This window comes from Coregonus lavaretus, assembly GCF_964263955.1.
Source record: "Coregonus lavaretus genome assembly, chromosome: 36".
NCBI lineage: Eukaryota > Metazoa > Chordata > Actinopteri > Salmoniformes > Salmonidae > Coregonus > Coregonus lavaretus.
In genome coordinates, this window is record NC_140023.1 from 14,468,333 (window position 1) to 14,490,416 (window position 22,084).

Consider the following 22,084-nt stretch of genomic DNA (forward strand, 5'->3'; position numbering starts at 1 on the left):
AAGCAGCGTTGCAATCTGAAAGGAAGGCAGAGCCTCAGAGTGGACTGGGAATCAGATGTTCTGAGAGACATGGCAGGCATTAATTTGCTCGAATCGAATCAAACTGTATTTGTCACATGCTTCGTAAACAACAAGTGTAGACTAACAGTGAAATGCTTCCTTACGGGCCCTTCCAACATCGCAGAGAGAAAAACAATCGGCATAGTAGAAAAAATAGAAAAATAATAACACGTGTAATAAATACACAATGAGTAACGATAACTTGGCTATATACATGGGCTACCAGTACCAAGTCCATGTCCAGTGGTACGAGGTAGTTGAGGTAGATATGTACATATAGGTAGGGATAAAGTCACTAGGCAACGGGATAGATAATAAACAGTAACAGCAGCGTATGTGATGAGTCAAAAGAGATTAATGCAAAAAGGGTCAATGCAGATATTCCTGGTAGCTATTCCATGATAGTTTGCAAGCCCTGTCACATTCGACGAGCGTCAGAGCTGGTGTAGTTGAATTCAATCTTGGTCCTTTATTGACACTGCCTGTTTGATAGTTCGTTGAAAGGCGTAGCGGGATTTCTTATAAGCGTCCAGATTAGTGTCCTGCTCATTGAAAGCGGCAACTCTAGCCTTTAGCTCAGTGCGGATGTTGCCTGTAATCCATGGCTTCTGGTTGGGATATATACCACAGCAGGCTTTTGAGGGGAGGACGGCTCATAATAATGGCTGGAATGGAGTGAATGGAATGGTATCAAATACATGGAAACCTCCTGTGATATGTACGTAAGGTCACTGTGGGGACAATGTTGTCGATTCACTAATTAATGAAGCCGGTGACTGATGTGGTAAACTCCTCAATGCCATCGGATGAATCCCGAAATATATTTCAGTCTGTGCTAGAGAAACAGTCCTGTAACTTAGCATCAGCTTCATCGGACCACTTCCTTATTGAGCGAGTCACTGATACTTCCTGTTTGAGTTTTTGTTTGTAAGCAGGAATCAGGAGGATAGAGTTATGGTCAGATTTGCCAAATGGAGGGTGAGGGCAAGCTTTGTATGCGTCTCTGTGTGTGGAGTAAAGTACAGGTGACATGCTGGTAGAAATGAGGAAAAACTGATTTCAGTTTTCCTGCATTAAAGTCACCGGCCACTAGGAGCGCCGCCTCTGGGTGAGCATTTTCTTGTTTGCTTATAGCCCTCTACAGCTCGTTGAGTGCGGTCTTAGTGCCAGTATCGGTTTGTGGTGGTAAATAGACAGCTACGAAAAATATGTCTTGGTAAATAGTGTGGTCTACAGCTTATCTATCATGAGGTATTCTAACTCAGGCAAGAAGATCCTAGAGACTTCCTTATATTAGAGATCATGCACCAGTTGTTTTTAACCAAGAGACACACACCCCCTCCTCTGAGCTTCTCTGACGCAGCCGTTCTGTCCTACCGATGTATAGAAAAACCAGCTAGATTTATATTTACCATGTCCTTGTTCAGCCACGTCTCGGAGAAACATAGGATATTACAGTTCTTCAGAGCATGTTGATAAGATAGTCTCGAATGGAGCTCATCCAGTTTATTCTCCAGTGATTGCACGTTTTCCAATAGAATGGAGTGTAGAGGCGATTTATCCACTCTCCAACGTAGTCTCGTCAGGTATACCGCACGCTGGCCTCTATAGCATCGTCTCCTCCTTTTTTAGAGTGTCGAGAATTTGGGCCTGGTCGCAATAATCAGTATGGCTTTCGCCTCCGACTCATTGAAGTAGAAGTATTCGTCCAAATGGAGGTTAGTGATAGCTGTTCTGATGACCAAAAGCTATTTTCGGTCATAGGAAACGATGGCGGAAACATTATGTACAAAAAAATACACAAAATAGCACAATTGGTCAGGAGCCCGTAAAACGGCCGCCATTCCCTCCAGCGCCATTATATGAGTGCTTTTTGCAAGATGTGTTTGGTCGTGATCAAATCAAATTCAATGCAGGGCAAGTCAGTGTTACACCTGATAGATCCATTTCAACCTACAACATCAACCAAAATCAGTCAAGGCCTAGTTAATTTTTCTGGGAAATACCTTAACAGTAGGCATAGGCCTATCTTTACAGTATATTTACAGTTCAAATGCCTATACTGACAAATATGGGAAATCTGCAACACTCACATTTAGATTGTAATTGAATGTGATTACTCATTTTGGGCTGCCATATCTCTCTGTGACAATGCAGCATCAGATCTATACTTTACTTTTTGCCTTCCCTTGTAGGATAACGCCGCCCATATGAGCTGATCTGGGGTCAGTTTTACTTTCAACTAAGATTTTTAATACCTACAGGAATTAGGTATAGGAAGCTGATCCTAAATCAGTGGCGCTCGAGACCAGGGATCTCGCGTTACTAGCCTTTTTTCTATACCTCAACCATCAGGGCCTTCCAAAGATGGTGGATAAATGAAGATAGTCCACTCAGGCCGTTTACCATTGAAAAAAATGGTAAGTTCTCTGTTCCCAAAGACACCAAGCGCGAGAGCAGCTGGCTGCTCTGTGTAGTTGAATGTAATGTAACCAGAGAAAAATGAGGGAGTGGGGTGTCTCGCTTCCTCTTCCGTCTCTGCTACCACTTTCCTCCGCATTCTCCCCTGGTTAATGTAATATGGGATCCTTGGGAAGTCATTCCCCTAAACCCTAACCCTAACCCTAACCTTAACCCATACCCTTACCCTCACCTTGACCATAACCCTTACCTTAACCGTTTTAAATGTAAACTTCAATGGGGTGACGTCAGAGTTCAGAGTTGGGACGTCCCAGGGATCCCGTTTAGACTTATCAGTCTCTTCAGTATCTCCCTTTGCGTTTACGAGATCTCTCCCCGAAACCTGAGCGAGGCAGTCACTGAAACGAGAGGCGATACCCTCCTGCACAACATGGCTACAATTGTAACCTCGACCAGATTTACAGACGAATATCAGCTGTACGAAGAGCTCGGAAAGTAAGCGACATTAACACTATATATTCCTATTTTACCTTTTCCTGTAGTGCTTTGTAGACTATCATTGTGCGTGTCTAGTCTACTGTTGACAAGACAGGTTGTCAAAAACAGTGAATGCTCACCCCCCACCCCCCTTGTTAATTAAACCTGCTTTATAGTCGAACAACATATTTATTAGAATACATCTCGAGCTAGTATCGGATGGCTCGAGCATGCATGCGATTTGTACCGAATTTACCGTGGCTGTGTGTTATAGATATGTAGCGGATTATATATATAGTGTTGATTTATCTTAAGGTAGGACTTTCTCATGAAATTAATTTTAAAGACCCCCGACCCCTCCCCTCTATCTATTTGTTATAATGTCACTTTTCAGTATTATTTTGTAATTGGTAGAGAGCCACGCAGGAAAGAATGCTGCACTACTTGTGTGACGATATACAGATAAAACTGTGTCGTCCACATCGAAAATGTATCCACTGTGTTTCATTCTGTGCATTTTAACAAATAATTGCTACACACAAAGCACCAAGTAGAAAAATACTGTTTAACCCGTCTGCGTTATTTTTTGCAGTTAGCAGTGGCAATGGTGTACGTCCAACCACATATAACACATTTTTTTCCGGTTTCAAGTATGCATGATGACATCATAACATAGACAGGCTATGATAGGCTTACTACACAATTCAGTTAGCCTACAGCAGACTTTTCGTTATTTTATCATGCATTGGTTTATTCTCAGATCGCTCACGTTTCTTTGCACTGTAGTTATGACTCGGCCCTTCCATATGACAATTTGCTCTGAGCTGACTTTCACGCACAAGCAGCGAATGATGGAGACACCCAGAAAGCAGAGCAAGTTTTCTGGCATTCTTATCTGAAATATTAGGTTATAAAGCTCGCCAGTTGGTAGTCCTAATAAACCAGAAAATTAGTTACCTCTGGTTCATTCAGCCATTCATATGGGGAAAAATGAATGGGGAAAGAATTGGGTTTTGTGATAAATGACGAAAATAAGGTCTGAGGTTAACACAGCCTTAGGAGGTCTTATACGTTTTGTTCTATGAGATAATATTAGTCAGTTAACATGACTGTTTTGATTACATAAATGCTTCAAAATTCACAAAAAGTGACGTTAGCTGATTAAGATTATCTCATAGAACAAAAATCTCCTAAGCCTGTGTTTACCACAGACCTTATTTTCGGTGTTTATCCAAAACCCCTACAAAACCCCATTAGTTTCCCCTAGGCTTTGGCCAATGAGCCATGGCGGAGTGACTGCCTACAAAAATATGGCATTACTATTGGTCTCTACCACATGATACATCATTTTGTTATCACATGCCAAACAACAGTTAGCTTTGTATTGCCTTTGCCACAGTGATGGGCTATGTATCACTACCGACGATTAGTTTTAGCCTATTCATATTGCAACATTTCTCATTTAAAAGATGTAGGGGAGAGTGGGTTCAATTGTAACACTATTTTCACCTTTTGCCATTTTCTTTATTACTCAGAGATGGATTGAACTAGACACAATCCTGATTTTGGTGGGTTGTATTTTGTGTGCAGTAGTGAGAGTTGTCATGAGCTCATGTAGCTGTTTTGTTTATTAATTTGTCTCATTACAGGGGCGCCTTCTCCGTTGTCCGACGATGCGTTAAAAAGTCCAATGGCCAGGAATTTGCTGCTAAAATTATCAACACTAAAAAACTCTCAGCAAGAGGTAAGACAAAGGGAAATATTACACCACTTACTATGTTGAGTGCATTGATGCCTGTGATATTGTTTTGACTAATCAGATATAGTCCAATAGGAGATCGACACTGGAGGTAGTTTTCTCATTGTTAGTTTATTAAATTACCCATGTGCACATGAAAGCACTTGATCCATTTAATATCTAGTTCAAACAACATAATACAATTGCATTATAGGTTAGTGTTACATACATCAACTTGTCAAAGGGTGTGTGCCAAGTTGCATAGTGTAGGTAAGTGCAGCATATTTTGGGAGCTCCTTGTTCAATGAGATTAACAGTAGTATTCATCTCATGGTGTTCCAGTCCAGCAGGATATATTGTTACTGTGCCTGCCTACCCCAGTCACAGTAGCTCAGCCACTGTGTCTGTGTGTGGTGCGTTTGTTTATCCTCTACTCTTGCCCTCAGAAACCAAGTGTGTTTGTGAATATAGACTGCCAGAGGCCTTTTAGAAGGATCTGGATCACCTTTGTGTTGTTTAGTCATAGCTGTGGTCACAATACTACTCTTTGCTGCTCACATTTTCTCCACAGAAATCTGGACAATACATCAATTAAGAAGTGACCTTTAAGAGGCCTCACCTCTTCTCACAAAATGATTAAGTCAAGGGATGGGATAATTGAATCCATAATGCATGGTTGACTGTAAATTAATGTCGTTATGCAACTTTGGTGAATCTCAGTTTATGTTACGCCTCTCACAATACCCCCCCCCCCCCCCCCCCCCCTTGGCCGGAGGAGACTGTCACATCTGCTCTAATCAAGCCTTGGCCAGGAGGACTGCATGGGGATACGTCAGACGTGGCCAATCTGCCACTGCTGCAGCAGCAGAGACAAAAGGCTATGGATCTATTTCGGGGAAAGTGGACACTACTGTATTGGGGTATTGAGTGGGCCCATCTCCTGTTTGCTCCTGACATTGTGATGGAGATATTCATTAGATTTTTTGGGCCTTTCCGTCTCTGTCACTGCACGCATTGAAATGTCAAATAACTACGCCATGCTTGTTAGACTGTAATTACACTGAAATTCCATGTTTGCGTCATAAATTTTTCGGGGGCATTGTAGTCGAAGCCCTTGCTTGCGTCAGGCCCGGCTGCCAATGAATCCAAGAATAAATCTTCCTGAAGCACAGTCTTAGCTGTGCTGACTGGCTATTGACCTATTAAACCAAGCAGTCTTCTACTGCAAGTCTTAACAGTATCTCAACAGTGGCCACACTGTTGCAGATAATGGCCTCCCTGCCATGTCTTGAGAAGGCTTTAGCGACGGTTTGTGCTGTCCTGTGGGGATGCCAGCTGAATTACAACAGGCCCCACTTTCCCCTCTGCCCCCCTCTGCAACGGTCTCAACGGATGGGCCAGTAAACAAAGAATTTCTTTAAAATCACCTTAAAAAAACAACAACTGGTAATTAGATCTGCTGTGTTTCAGCTGCGTCTGCAGAGATCCCATCAAGTAACCTGGCAACTGGGTTCTTGAAACTGTTCATCCTGTTGACAAGCACAGAATGAGAGGAACGCTCCAGTCCTATTGAGCTGAATAAAGGAGAAGAGAGGAGGGCCAAGTTGAGCCAGAGCCCCTTACCCCCTTATCTCCCTACAGCTCCTCATGCCCACTGCCCTTAAAGGGAACTCATGGAAACCATTTGTATGTCTCTGCGTGCAGTTTGAAGGAAGTTTAAGGAAGTTTGGCGATCCATTGTTAACTAGCATTAGTGAAAATACTGGAAGTCTATGGGATCAGCTAGCTGATTGCGCTAACTCTAGCTGATCCCAGATACTTACAGTCATTCTGCTAACGCTAGTTAGCAATTACTTGCGAAACTACCGTCAACTTCCTTCAAACTGCACGCAGAGACATAAAAAGAGTATCCATGAGTTCATCTGACTCCGGGCAAGTAGATAAATTGTCACACTATCCGTTTAATCAGAGCTGAAGGCCCTGGACATGTCAATGTGTTTTACACAAACAGAAACTGTAATAATTTCCCTCAGATCTACCATCCATCTAGACAGCAACGCTTTATTTATGTATAAAGTTAACAGGAGGAAGACGGAACAATCTAGAGAAGACAAACAAGCTTAGCTGCTATTAGTTGACAGTGCGCAGTGTGTGTGGACATGTTTAACTATACTTAGGACCAGAAGTCACCACATTTAAAGTACACAAACAAAAATGAGACCAACTGGATATATTTTGCCGGTCCCCACAAGGAAAAATGCTATTTCTAAGGGGGTTAGGGTTAGAATTAGGGTTAGTGGTTAAAGGTTAGGGTTATGTTTAGGTTTTAGGTTATGTTTTGGGGTTAAGGTTAGGGTAAAGGTTAGGGAAAATAGGATTGTCAATGGGAATGTGTGTTTATTCTGTGTGACTGTGTGTTTGTTCATCCTGTGTGATGTGTGTTTATAAAAAGCAATGGCGAACAGATCTTTTGTGCTAGCTGGGAGCTTTGCCGCATTTGTGCAGATAAATTTAGTGCATGATGTGGGTGGGATTAAATCCCATTCTGGGTGTGTGTTACTGTTTGTGTGAGGTCAGGCCAGCCATGTGTAGGTCAGTGATTATGCCTGTGGATTGTGTGTGTGCAGTCTGTCTTCCAGAAGCAGATTGCCACGGTTGAATATCTCTCACATGTAAAGTCTGCTGCTTAATCCATGCACCTATTGTAGGTTGGACTGCGAGGAAGCAACAGTATACCTCTCCATCAGCCATCCTCTTCCAGTCTATTTGATTGCTACAGTCTACCAGAGCTGCTCAAATGTCAATAATCCTACTCTTAATCCAAACCAAGTCAAATGCGGTCGGTGAGTGTTTTAAGTGTCAGCTGAGGTGCTGGATGTCAACCCTCTCACACACACCCCTTTATACAACACTTTTTACATAAGTAAATATTGGTTGGTTTAATACATAGTGCACCCTTTGCATAATGCACTATTTAATGCCATAAACTCTAAATTATGTAAGATTATGTCATTGTATGTTTCTTAGCTCAGTGTTTTATGGCAAGCTGAGCTGTGGTCTGTTATGTTAGGGCTCTTGACAGTCAGTACCATCTCATCCACACACTTTCTTAAACACACACACACACTCGCACTCACACTCACACACTAGGCTTGGTGTCATAAAAAATTCACAGTTTGTCCCATTTAAAGATTCACCAGGGCAGTACTGCTACATTTATCACGCCTCTGCCAATCGACGTCCAGCGAGCAGCACAGAGGAAGCCTTCCAAGGCCCTGATAACACGCCTGCCTGGGCCAAGATATGGCAGCTGATCTGGGAGAGGAGGACACAGACACCATGTCTCTCTGGACAACCTCTTCTGGGGGGCTCTAACCAGTACAGCAGGGGTTAACCTTCTCCTGCTTCACCGTGTGTGTGTGTGTTTGCCTGCCTGCCTGCGCGACCGTGCGTGTGTGTCACTATGCCCCTCTGCATGGAGACCTTTTAAAATGTACCCTGTCACTCACAGTGTTTGCTGTGGGCTGGAGGGGCCGTGAGGGGCTGGCTGGAGAATAAGAGGAGGAAGGGGGTTAGCTAGCTGGATGATGCTATATGCCTGCCTGGCTGGGTGGGATGGAATTTACGCGGACCCTGATCCTGAACCCTATAGTCTGAGTCTGAGCAGCCTGAAAGGCCCTGGATGGTGTCGAGAGGCTGATGGAACTGTACTGCTGAATAATTGACGCTAGCACGAGGCTGTGCTGGATGGAAATTGTTCAAGGGAGAGGGCCTGTCTCTCTACCTCTTTCCATCTTTCTCTCTCAATCGCTCTCCCTGTCTCTCTCTCTTTCCCTCCTCCCAATCTCTCTCCTTCCCTCCTGCCCTCTTTCTCTCGCTCTCTCCCCATCTCTCTCTCTCTCTCTCTCTCTCTCTCTCTCTCTCTCTCTCTCTCTCTCTCTCTCTCTCTCTCTCTCTCTCTCTCTCTCTCTCGCTCGATCTCTCTTTCTCTCCCTCAGTGTCCTCCTCTCCCAGATCAGCTGCCATATCGTGGCCCAGGCAGGCGTGTTATCAGGTCCTTGGAAGGCTTCCTCTGTGCTGCTCACTGGAGGTCGATTGGCGGAGGCCTGATAAATGTAGCAGTACTGCCCTGGTGAATCTTTAATGGGACAAACTGTGCATTTTTTATGACACCAAGCCTAGTGTGTGTGTGTGTGTGTGTTTAAGAGAGTGATTGTGTGTATGTGGGTGCAGGGTAGATATCGGACGTGGTTAAGATGAAATATCATAACATAACACATGTACCATAATGACCCCTCATACAGCCCATTCCCCTTCTTATTTTGTGGGGGCAGAGGCATCAACACAGGCCAATTAGTGGGGAGCAAGAGTGTGTTTTCACTGGATGGCAGCAGTGGGGGGAGCTGTGTGTGTGTGTGTTACTAACCACTTATGGGTGGATGTGTATTTCTCGGGCTTCTCACGCCTGAATGGCAAAGGCCTTCTCCCAGTCTTTGTCCTGTTTTCTCTCTCTCCTAGGCATCTTGTGTGCTGTCTGATTATTGTGATTCAAGAGAGAATTAGGTGTAGACATAAGGAAAGGTCCCTATTTGCACATATTTAGCATTGTTAGAACATGGTTCTGCGGAACTACTGTACACTACACATTAGGGTTGTCACGATACCAGTATCGCGATACTCTGAGGGATCGTGGCAAGGAAACATTTACATTACATTTACATTTACGTAATTTAGCAGACGCTCTTATCCAGAGCGACTTAGAAATTGGTGCATTCACCTTATGATAGCCAGTGGGACAACCACTTTACAATTTTTTTATTTTTAGAGTATATTTTAAATTTCATTTGTTTTATATATATCTATATATATCTATATATATATATACTATTTTTTTTGTGGGGGTGGGGTGGGTAGAAGGATTACTTTTATACTATCCCAGGTATTCCTTAAAGAGGTAGGGTTTCAAGTGTCTCCGGAAGGTGGTCAGTGACTCCGCTGTCCTGGCGTCGTGAGGGAGCTTGTTCCACCATTGTGGTGCCAGAGCAGCGAACAGTTTTCACTGGGCTGAGCGGGAACTGTGCTTCCGCAGAGGTAGGGAGACCAGCAGGCCAGAGGTGGAAGAACGCAATGTGAAACAAAACATGAAATGGATTGAATTTCCTGAGGAAAACAGTCCTAATGTTGGAAACAAACAGCCTAATGTTGTCACCCAGAATCACATGTTTCTTTTCCAAGCTTCAGTACCAGTCAAAAGTCGGGGGCCCTAAGCGACCACATATGCCTGGAGCCGGCCCTGCATACATGTCTGTATGTCCTTATCTCTTTACGAGTGTATGCATGTACAGTACCAGTCAAAAGTTTGGACACACCTACTCATTCAAGGGTTTTTCTTTATTTTTACTATTTTCTACATTGTAGAATAATAGTGAAGACATCAAAACTATGAAATAACACATAGGTAATCATGTAGTAACGAAAAAAGTGTTAAACAAATCAAAAATATATTTTATATTTGAGATTATTCAAAGTAGCCACCCTTTGCCTTGATGACAGCTTTGCACACTCTTGGCATTCTCTCAACCAGCTTCATGAGGAATGCTTTTCCAACAGTATTGAAGGAGTTCTCACATATGCTGAGCACTTGTTGGCTGCTTTTCCTTCACTTTGCGTTCCAACTCATCTCAAACCATCTCAATTGGGTTTAGGTCGGGTGATTGTGGAGGCCAGGTCATCTGATGCAGCACTCCATCACTCTCCTTCTTGGTCAGATAGCCCTTACACAGCCTGGATGTGTGTTGGGTCATTGTCCTGTTGAAAAACAAATGATACAATACAGATGCAATGGCGTATCGCTGCAGAATGCTGTGGTAGCCATGCTGGTTAAGTGTGCCTTGAATTCTAAATAAATCACAGACAGTGTCACCAGCAAAGCACCCCCACACCATCACACCTCCTCCTCCATGCTTCACGGTGGTAACTGCACATGCGGAGATCATCCATTCACCTACTCTGCGTCTCACAAAGACATGGTGGTTGAAATCAAGAATCTCAAATTTGGACTCATCAGACCAAAGGACAGATTTCCACCGGTCTAATGTCGATTGCTCGTGTTTCTTGGCCCAAGCAAGTCTCTTCTTCTTATTGGTGTCCTTTAATAGTGGTTTCTTTGCAGCAATTCGACCATGAAGATCTGATTCACACAGTCTCCTCTGAACAGTTGATGTTCAGATGTGTCTGTTACTTGAACTCTGTGAAGCATTTATTTGGTCTGCAATTTCTGAGGCTGGTAACTCTAATGAACTTATCCTCTGCAACAGAGGTAACTCTGGGTCGGTCCTCATGAGAGGCAGTTTCTTCATAGCACAATAACTGTTCGTCGGGAGCTTCATGAAATGGGTTTCCATGGCCGAGCAGCCGCACACAAGCCTAAGATCACCATGCGCCATGCCAAGCATTAGCTGGAGTGGTGTAAAGCTCGCCGCCATTGGACTCTGGAGCAGTGGAAACGCGTTCTCTGGAGTGATGAATCACGCTTCACCATCTGGCAGTCCGACGGACGAATCTGGATTTGGCAGATGCCAGGAGAACTCTACCTGCCCCAATGCATAGTGCCAACTGTAAAGTTTGGTGGAGGAGGAATAATGGTCTGGGGCTGTTTTTCATTGTTTGGGAAAGCCCCTTAGTTCCAGTGAAGGTAAATATTAATGCTATAGCATACAATGACATTCTAGACGATTCTGTGCTTCCAACGTTGTGGCAACAGTTTGGGGAAGGCTCTTTCCTGTTTCAGCATGACAATGCCCCCATGCACAAAGCGAGGTCCATACAGAAATGGTTTGTCGAGATCGGTGTGGAAGAACTTGACTGGCCTGTTCAAAGCCCTGACCTCAACCCTATCGAACACCTTTGGGATTAATTGGAACGCCGACTGCGAGCCAGACCTAATCGCCCAACATAATAATAATATAATAATATAATATGCCATTTAGCAGACGCTTTTATCCAAAGCGACTTACAATCATGCGTGCATACATTTTTTGTGTATGGGTGGTCCTGGGGATCGAACCCACTACCTTGGCGTTACAAGCGCCGTGCTCTACCAGCTGAGCTACAGAGGACCACCAGTGCCCAACCTCACTAATGCCCTTGTGGCTGAATGGAAGCATGTCCCCGCAGCAATGTTCCAACATCTAGTGGAAAGCCTTCCCAGAAGAGTGGAAGCTGTTATAGCAGCAAAGGGGGGACCAACTCCATATTAATGCCCATGATTTTGGAATGAGAGGTTTGACGAGCAGGTGTCCACATACTTTTGGTCATGTAGTGCATCTCTCCTTAAAAGCATGATTCGATATGCATCTAGATACATGGGCTCCGATACGATACAGGAATGATACTTTTAGTTTGAAACGATTCAGTGCGATTTGGACTCTGGAGCAGTGGAAACTATATGATTCGATGCACTAACAATTATTGCATGAACACATTCAGTTTCCATTCTAAATTAATATCTGATACTGATTGAGCTCAGGAGCTGAGTTGGATGTGTCTGAGCTGACTTTTCTGAGCTGAATGGCCCTGGTGTGTTGTGTGTGTGAGAATTATGTAGTGCCTCCATGCTCAATACGGACCATAGGTCCCCCCCAAAAAACAGAAACGATTGCACATTTTTTAAATTTTATTTTATTTACTCGGTCAGGCTTCGACCCCTGGTATCATATAAACACACATAAGACATGGAATAATGCATAGAATTGCAGGAAATTAGCTTTAAAACAGAAAATCAATCTCTGCCATATGCAACATTTGTAGAATTGCAGGAAATTAGCTTTAAAACTGCAACATTTTCTCTTCGCCAACAAGAGGGGTGTGAACAGATTGGGGTCACATGGGTTGCGAGGTGGGGGTTTGTTACTACGCCGATAAATTACATTACCCATCCGGACCTTTGCCACCTAGGAAATTTGTGTGACCGGACCTTCTCAAATAGTACTTGAGGACCCCTGATGTAGTGTGTGAGCTGAGCCATAGGGCAGACTGAGCATCAAAATCCTCATTACCCTCTGATTAACTTTATAGCAGATTAAAATGTTTTGAGCTAGGAGTATGTCAATATTTATCGTTAGAAATTAGCTATGACATACAGTACATAGCCAATTAATATAACACAGCTTTGGATTTCAACCCCTTCCAAAAGCAAATGGTTTGACTGTTTGAAACTTCATGAAGGAGAGCTGCTCTCTTCTTCCGTTCTGGCCAGTGTGGCTCGCAAAAATGATTGCAGTCCTAGTGAAATTACACCTTTACCCCGTTCATGTAAAAATGACCAAATGCTGTTTAAAGCAGAACTCCCAAAAATATTTTGTACGGTGAACCTGGTAATTGAAAATCCCCAATCAGCAGTTAGATGTGCAATCAGCAAGATGTGAGTTGTGTCCACTCCGGTAGCCTAGACAGCTCCACCGGTAAAACACAATTTTCTACAGCGCATTTGGTAACAATGACCCAGCAAATTACATTGGTTGTCCCTCAATTAATAAAGCCTATGATTTAATATTGCGAAAGCCATTTTACAAACCTCTGAATGCTGAAGGTGCTGCGCAGATGTAGCCTACCAATATTTGACCAGGGACAGGGTAGGCCTACCTCTCGTTGGCGCGAGCAGCTGCGTCTCCTGCACTGTGAGCATATTTCTTATCTGACTTGACTAGATCAATGTCATACGCAGTTACATGCATAAACATTTGATAGGCTGAAGGAGAGGACGCATCAATTCAGTCACAACAGATTAGAGGTATTTTCATAATAAGGCAGAAAACATTTATATGAGTAAAATGCGTTAGTGAACCGGCGATTCGTAATTTTTGAATGGGTTTCTAACCGATGCATGCTTCATTTGGTTCGGGCTCCAGCAGACTGATGCACTCGCATCTTAAACATTTGAACTAGGGACCGATGCATATCGGTGAATCATTATGTAACAGTGTTGCTTCCGTCCCTCTCATCGCCCCTACCTGGGCTTGAACCAGGAACCCTCTGCACACATCGACAACAGTCACCCTCGAAGCACCGTTACCAGTCGCTCCACAAAAGCCGCGGCCCTTGCAGAGCAAGGGAAACAACTACTTCAAGGTCTCAGAGCGAGTGACGTTACCGATTGAAACGCTACTAGCGCGCACCGCTAACTAGCTAGCCATTTCACACCGGTTACAATTACATCCCTACAGATAATGCTATTAAAATACTGATGTTGTCCTTCAAAATGGGACCCCCCCAAAAAACGATACTGATTACTTATATACAGTGGCTTGCAAAAGTATTCACCCCCCTTGGCATTTTTCCTATTTTGTTGCCTTACAACCTGTAATTAAAATTGATTTTTGGGGGGTTTGTATCATTTGATTTACACAACATGCCTACCACTTTGAAGATGCAAATTGTTTTTTATTGTGAAACAAACAAGAAATAAGACAAAAAAACAGAACTTGAGTGTGCATAACTATTCACCCCCCCAAAGTCAATACTTTGTAGAGCCACCTTTTGCAGCAATTACAGCTGCAAGTGTCTTGGGGTATGTCTCTATAAGCTTGGCACCTCTAGCCACTGGGATTTTTGCCCATTCTTCAAGGCAAAACTGCTCCAGCTCCTTCAAGTTGGATGGGTTCCGCTGGTGTACAGCAATCTGGAGCTTTGTGGAGTGTACGGCTTAAAGTGGTCCTATGGACAAATACTCCAATCTCCGCTGTGGAGCTTTGCAGCTCCTTCAGGGTTATCTTTGGTCTCTTTGTTGCCTTTCTGATTAATGCCCTCCTTGCCTGGTCCATGAGTTTTGGTGGGCGGCCCTCTTTTGGCAGGTTTGTTGTGGTGCCATATTCTTTCCCTTTTTTAATAATGGATTTAATGGTGCTCCGTGGGATGTTCAAAGTTTCAGATATTTTTTTATAACCCAACCCTGATCTGTACTTCTCCACAACTTTGTCCCTGACCTGTTTGGAGACCTCCTTGGTCTTCATGGTGCCGCTTGCTTGGTGGTGCCTCTTGCTTAGTGGTGTTGCAGACTCTGGGGCCTTTCAGAACAGGTGTATATATACTGAGATCATGTGACACTTACATTGCACACAGGTGGACATTATTTAATTAATTATGTGACTTCTGAAGGTAATTGGTTGCTCCAGATCTTATTTAGGGGCTTCATAGCAAAGGGGGTGAATCCATATGCACGCACCACTTTTCCGTAATGTTTTTTTTTTTGAATTTTTTGAAACAAGTTATTTTTTTCATTTCACTTCACCAATTTGGACTATTTTGTGTATGTCCGTTACATGAAATCCAAATAAAAATCCATTTAAATTACAGGTTGTAATTCAACAAAATAGGAAAAATGCCAAGGGGGATGAATACTTTTGCAAGGCACTGTAAAGATAGCTTGGAAGCTAATTTGTAGCTTGCTTGTGACTGATTAAATTGGGATCATTTGGGTGACAGTGCGTTTCTGTTCCTCAGCATCTTTATCAGCACAGCCAGTACTTTTCTGACTCACACAGTGACCTCACAAATGAAGTGCTCATTTGTTCTGTGGTGGGGACCGCTACTAGTGACATTCCATTAGACTACATTCCATTATACTCTATTACATTAGACTGGATCTGATTGATTACTTCGGTTGGAATCCTCATATGGGCTCTCTGTGGTCAACTGTGTGTTTTGTGTTTTGTGTATTTGAGTCATACTGTAGTCAGTGCTGATTTGTGTATCCTAAGCCTCAGGTTTCTATTGCGCTTCTCTCCACTTGTCATTCCTCTGCTGCTGCTGCATATGGAGTCTATCTCAGCACAGAGACTGAATGCCTGAAGTTGGTATTTTTTCTCCCTTTAAAAACTGAAATTGTGTGTCTCTCTCTCCGCCCACCCACTTGGCTGAAACCCCAACCCCCAGAGATGAAGGAACAGAGGTGTGTGGGTGGGTGGGTGTGTGTGTGTGTGTAATCCAAGGAGAATAAAAACACCCAGAAGTGAGAAGTGTCGAGTCATGATTACTCATAGTTAGGGGTAGGTGGCTGGATGTGGGGGTGTACAGGCACTGTTCAGTCCAATTCACGCTGGATTCAGGCAGAACTGTGTGTCCTTATTCCTGGCTTCAGTATGAAGAATGGCTGGGTTTGTGTTTGCTACTTTCTTTTTGCTTCCTCTAAGACTAAGGGGTGGGGGGGGGTCCATGACTACCCTGAAGAATCAAGGCCATTTCTGATAAGCGTACTGAATTGTTGCTCTGGGTTTGGAGGTGTGTGTGTGCGCCTACATACGTGCACACACTCCGATCAGGGTGACAGTAATGCTCTAACCAAGCGGACTTTCTCTCTTTCACTGTCTCTATCTCTATCCCTGCCTCTCTCTTTTCCACTCTCTCTCTCCCTGCCTCTCTCGCTCTGTGGTTGGAAGTGGTTTCTGTGTCAAGTGTGTGTGGTGTTAGTAGTAGGTACCTGCATTTCATAGTGAGCCTGCCAGACCAGGCCATGGCTGTGGATCTCCAAGCCTCTAAGGCACGTAATAGGATAATCCCAGCCTGATCGCAGAGACACATCGTGACACCCTCAATCAACCTGTCGCCTGGCAATGATCAGCCCTATTACCCCTACTGTTACTGTCTACTATACCTAGTCTGGCCTTTATCGATCTAGAACACCAGACATTATACAGAAATCACTAAATATATACACTACCGGTCAAAAGTTTTAGAACACCTACTCATTCAAGGGTTTTTCTTTATTTTTTACTATTTTCTACATTGTAGAATAATAGTGAAAACATCAAAACTACGAAATAACACATATGGAATCATGTAGTAACCAAAAAAGTGTTAAACAAATATATTTTAGATTCTTCAAAGTAGCCACCCTTTGCCTTGATGACAGCTTTGCACACTCTTGGCATTCTCTCAACCAGCTTCATGAGGAATGCTATTCCAACAGTCTTGAAGGAGTTCCCAAAAAAGTGTTAGGTGGCAGGCTTTAGAGAAGCGGTCCACAGCGACCAGGATGGTGGTGTTACCCTGAGAGAGGGGAAGATCAGTTAGAAAGTCAATCGATAAGTGGGACCATGGCCGTTGTGGAACTGGTAAGGGATGTAACTTACCCGCTGGAAGGTGCCTAGGTGCCTTACTCTGGGCGCACACCGAGCAGGAGGAGACATACACCCTCACGTCCTTAGCCAAGGTAGGCCACCAGTACTTCCCGGTCAGGCAGCGCACTGTACGGCCGATGCCTGGGTGACCAGAGGAGGGGGATGTGTGTGCCCAATAGATAAGACGATCACGGACACTAGACGGCACGTACCGCAGCCCAGCTGGGCACTGAGGTGGAGATGGCCTTACACTGGGGAACTACCGTGTAATCAGGGAAGTTGACGTGGATGGTGAAATGCGTAGCAGAGGGCTCTGAACGAGTGTGGGTTTGCGCTACCTGGGGTGACGCGAGAGTGCCCTGCCTGCCGCCTCCAGATCCAGAAGAACTCTGACGACATCGTGCAGCAGAATGTCCTCTCTTGCCAAAAGAGTGACACTGGATCTGTCCTCCGTTCTCCCGGATCGCTGTACCACCCAGCTCCATCGGAACGTGATCCGGATTGAAAGGGGGTGAAACGGGCAGGCCCCTTCCAGGACGTCCTCTCGAAGCCAGCAGGTTGTCCAACCGGATGGCCATGTCCACCAGTTGGTTGAAAGTCAACGTGGTATCCCGGCAGGCTAGCTCCCTTCGGACGTCCTCACACAGGCTGCATCGGAAGTGGTCGATGAGGGCCTACTCGTTCCACCCGGACCCATCCGCTAGAGTTCTGAACTCCAGGGCAAAGTCTTCCGCGGTCCTCGTCCCCTGCCTCAGATGGACCAGACGCTCACCCGCCTCTCTTCCTTCGGTGGGATGAGCGAAGACTGCCCGGAAGAGGTGAGCGAACTCTCTGTAGTTGTCCAAAGCATCTCCTCTTTCACTCCAGACCGCGTTGGCCCACTCGAGGGCTTTCCCCGGGAGGCAGGAGATGAGGGCGGACACCTTCTCCCGATCCAATGGAGCAGGGCTGATGGTGGTGAAATAGAGGCAGCGGGCCGCTGTCCCGTCATATTCCCTCGGTTGAGACAAGTGAATACCTCTGGGTGCTGGGGTGTGGGTGGCTGGATCCGGTCGCTCAGCTGGTTCTGCAGGGTCGGGTCCTCTCCTCTCCAAGCGCTCGACGGCCTGGAGAACCCGATCACTCGCTTCGCCCAAGCTGGCTAACATGTTGAAATGCTCTCGGCCCCGCTCAAAGACTCCAGGCATATTCCCCGCTCCTGCTGACTTTTATTGGCCACATGCGCCAAATACAACAGGTGTAGACATTACAGTGAAATGCTTACTTACAGCCCTTAACCAACAATGCATTTATTTTTTAATAAAAAAGTAAAATAAAACAAACAAAAAAAAGTGTTGAGAAAAAAAGAGCAGAAGTAAAATAAAATAACATTAGGGAGGATATATATACAGGGGGGTACCGGTGCAGAGTCAATGTGCGGGGACACCGGCTAGTTGAGGTAGTTGAGGTAATATGTACATGTGGGTAGAGTTAAAGTGACTATGCATAAATCATTAACAGAGTAGCAGCAGCATAAAAAGATGGGGTGGGGGTGGGGGTGGGGGGGCAGTGCAAATAGTCCGGGTAGCCATGATTAGCTGTTCAGGAGTCTTATGGCTTGGGGGTAGAAGCTGTTGAGAAGTCTTTTGGACCTAGACTTGGCACTCCGGTACCGCTTGCCGTGTGGTAGCAGAGAGAACAGTCTATGACTAGGGTGGCTGGAGTCTTTGACAATTTTGAGGGCCTTCCTCTGACACTGCCTGGTACAGAGGTCCTGGATGGCAGGAAGCTTGGCCCCAGTGATGTACTGGGCCGTACGCACTACCCTCTGTAGTGCCTTGTGGTCGGAGGCCGAGCAGTTGCCATACCAGGCGGTGATGCAACCAGTCAGGATGCTCTCGATGGTGCAGCTGTAGAATTTTTTGAGGATCTGAGGACCCATGCCAAATCTTTTCAGTCTCCTGAGGGGGAAGACTTTGTCGTGCCCTCTTCACGACTGTCTTGGTGTGTTTGGACCATGATAGTTCGTTGGTGATGTGGACACCAAGGAACTTGAAGCTCTCAACCTGTTCCACTACAGCCCCGTCGATGAGAATGGGGGCATGCTCAGTCCTCTTTTATTTCCTGTAGTCCACAATCATCTCCTTTGTCTTGGTCACGTTGAGGGAGAGGTTGTTATCCTGGCACCACATGGCCAGGTCTCTGACCTCCTCCCTATAGGCTGTCTCATCGTTGTCGGTGATCAGGCCTGCCACTGTTGTGTCGTCGGCAAACTCAATGATGGTGTTGGAATCGTGCCTGGCCATGCAGTCATGGGTGAACAGGGAGTACAGGAGGGGACTGAGCACGCACCCCTGAGGGGCCCCCATGTTGAGGATCAGTGTGACAGATGTGTTGTTACCTACCCTTACCACCTGGGGGCGGCCCGTCAGGAAGTCCAGGATCCAGTTGCAGAGGGAGGTGTTTAGTCCCAGGATCCTTAACTTAGTGATGAGCTTTGAGGGCACTATGGTGTTGAATGCTGAGCTGTAGTCAATGAATAGCATTCTCACGTAGGTGTTCCTCTTGTCCAGGTGGGAAAGGGCAGTGTGGAGTGCAATACAGATTGCATCATCTGTGGATCTGTTGGGGCAGTATGCAAATTAGGGTGGGTCTAGGGTTTCTGGGATAATGGTGTTGATGTGAGCCATGAACAGCCTTTCAAAGCACTTCATGGCTACAGACGTCAGTGCTACGGGTCGGTAGTCATTTAGGCAGGTTATCTTAGTGTCCTTGGGCACGAGACTATGGTGGTCTGCTTGAAACATGTTGGTATTACAGACTCAGTCAGGGACATGTTGAAAATGTCAGTGAAGACACTTGCCAGTTGGTCAGCACATGCTCGGAGTACACGTCCTGGTAATCTGTCTGGCCCTGCGGCCTTGTGAATGTTGACCTGCTTAAAAGTCTTACTCACATTGGCTACGGAGGGCGTGATCACATAGTCATCCGGAACAGCTGGTGCTCTCATGCATGCTTCAGTGTTGCTTGCCTCGAAGCGAGCATAGAAGTGGTTTAGCTCGTCTGGAAGTCTTGTGTCACTAGGCAGCTCGCGGCTGTGCTTCCCTTTGTAGTCTGTAATAGTTTTCAAGCCCTGCCACATCCGACGAGCGTCAGAGCTGGTGTAGTACGATTCAATCTTAGTCCTGTACTGAATCTTTGCCTGTTTGATGGTTTGTCGGAGGGCATAGCGGGATTTCTTATAAGCGTCCGGGTTAGAGTCCTGCTCCTTGAAAGTGGCAGCTCTACCCTTTAGCTCAGTGCGGATGTTGCCTGTAATCCATGGCTTCTGGTTGGTCACTGTGGGGACGACGTCATCGATGCACTTATTGATGAAGCCAGTGACTGATGTGGTGTACTCCTCAATGCTATCTGAAGAATCGCGGAACATGTTCCAGTCTGTGCTAGCAAAACAGTCCTGTAGCTTAGCATCTGCGTCATCTGACCACTTTTTTATTAACCGAGTCACTGGTGCTTCCTGCTTTAATTTTTGCTTATAAGCAGGAATCAGGAGGATAGAGTTATGGTCAGATTTGCCAAATGGAGGGCGAGGGAGAGCTTTGTATGCATCTCTGTGTGTGGAGTAAAGGTGGTCTAGAGTTTTTTTCCCTCTGGTTGCACATTTAACATGCTGGTAGAAATTAGGTAGAACTGATTTAAGTTTCCCTGCATTAAAGTCCCCGGCCACTAGGAGCGCTGCCTCTGGATGAGCGTTTTCCTGTTCACTTATGGCCTTATACAGCTCATTCAGTGCAATCTTAATGCCAGCATTGGTTTGTGGTGGTAAATAGACAGCTATGAAAAATCTAGATGAAAACTCTCTTGGTAAATAGTGTGGTCTACAGCTTATCATAAGATACTCTACCTCAGGCGAGCAAAACCTCGAGACTTCCTTAGTATTTGATTTTGTGCACCAGCTGTTTTTTACAAATATACACAGACCGCCACCCTTTGTCTTACCGGAGTCAGCCGTTCTATCCTGCCGATGTAGCGTATAGCCCGCTAGCTGTATGTTGTCCATGTCGTCGTTCAGCCACGACTCTGTGAAACATAATATATAACAGTTTTTAATGTCCCGTTGGTAGGATAACCGTAATCTTAGGTCATCTAATTTATTCTCAAATGATTGAACATTGGCTAATAGGATTGATGGAAGAGGCAGTTTACTCGCTCGCCGTCGGATCCTTACAAGGCACCCTGACCTACGTCCACGATATCTCCGTCTCTTTCTCATGCGAATTATTGGGATTTGGGCCTTGTCGGGTGTCTGTAGGATATCCTTCGCGTCCGACTTGTTGAAGAAAAAATCCTTGTCCAATACGAGGTGCGTAATCGCTGTCCTGATATCCAGAAGCTCTTTTTGGTTATAATAGACGATGGCAGAAGCATTATGTACAGATAAATTACAAATAACTCGGAAAAACACACATAATAGTACAATTGGTTAGAGGGCTGTAAAACGGCAGCCATCTTCTCTGGCGCCATTCAATACACCCGCTGTTGGGTGGGTGATTCTGTAGCGGGTGATTTGAACGTAGTCAGGCGCAGGAGGTGTAAATCACAGAATAATGGTTTATTCTGCCAATACAGCGGTTCGCAGCAATGCGTAAAAAAACAACAGTGCGACTTAACGGCACACTGGGGAAAACAAAACACACAGGTGAATATTCCGGCGATAAAGTACATAATGCTCCACCGAGCTATCGACACCTCCACATGGAAACAATCACACACAAAGACATGGGGGCAGAGGGAATACTTATAAGGGACTGATAAGGGGATATGAAGCAGGTGTGTGTAAAAAACAAGACAAAACAAATGGAATGAGCGGCAGTGGTTAGATGGCCGGTGACGATGAACGCCGACACCTGCCCGAACAAGGAGAGGAGGCAGCTTCGGAGGAAGTCATGACAATATTTGAGATTCTTCAAATAGCCACACATTTACATTTTTACATTTTTGTCATTTAGCAGACGCTCTTATCCAGAGCGACTTACAGTTAGTGAGTGCATACATTTTTCACACTTTGCTTTGATGACAGCTTTGCACACTCTTGACAATCTCTCAACCAGCTTCACCTGGAATGCTTTTCCAACAGTCTTGAAGGAGTTCCCACATATGCTGAGCACTTGTTGGCTGCTTTTCCTTCACTCTGCGGTCCAACTCATCCCAAACCATCTCAATTGGGTTGAGGTCGGGTGATTGTGGAGGCCAGGTCATCTGATGCAGCACTCCATCACTCTCCTTGGTCAAA

The 22,084-nt window shown here is 45.1% G+C and overlaps 2 protein-coding genes across 11 annotated transcripts in view; both read left to right on the forward strand.

Moving 5' to 3' along the window:
* slc17a5 (solute carrier family 17 member 5) overlaps positions 1 to 22,084 on the forward strand; it is a 583,343-nt gene that overhangs the window by 265,869 nt on the left and 295,390 nt on the right. The window lies entirely within an intron of this gene.
* The window catches only part of LOC311110625 (calcium/calmodulin-dependent protein kinase type II subunit gamma-like), a 105,565-nt gene continuing 86,339 nt past the window's right edge, over positions 2,859 to 22,084 (forward strand). For 7 of the 10 annotated variants that reach the window (XM_084153155.1, XM_084153154.1, XM_084153156.1 and 4 more), the window contains exons 1-2: positions 2,861 to 2,976; positions 4,608 to 4,702. In XM_084153155.1, the coding sequence (XP_084009281.1) occupies positions 2,912 to 2,976; positions 4,608 to 4,702 (160 nt within the window). In that variant the 5' untranslated portion in view covers positions 2,861 to 2,911. Of the gene's footprint in view, positions 2,977 to 4,607; positions 4,703 to 22,084 lie in introns of all 10 variants that reach the window. The other 3 variants (XM_084153152.1, XM_084153153.1, XM_084153149.1) reach the window with 2 other exon arrangements.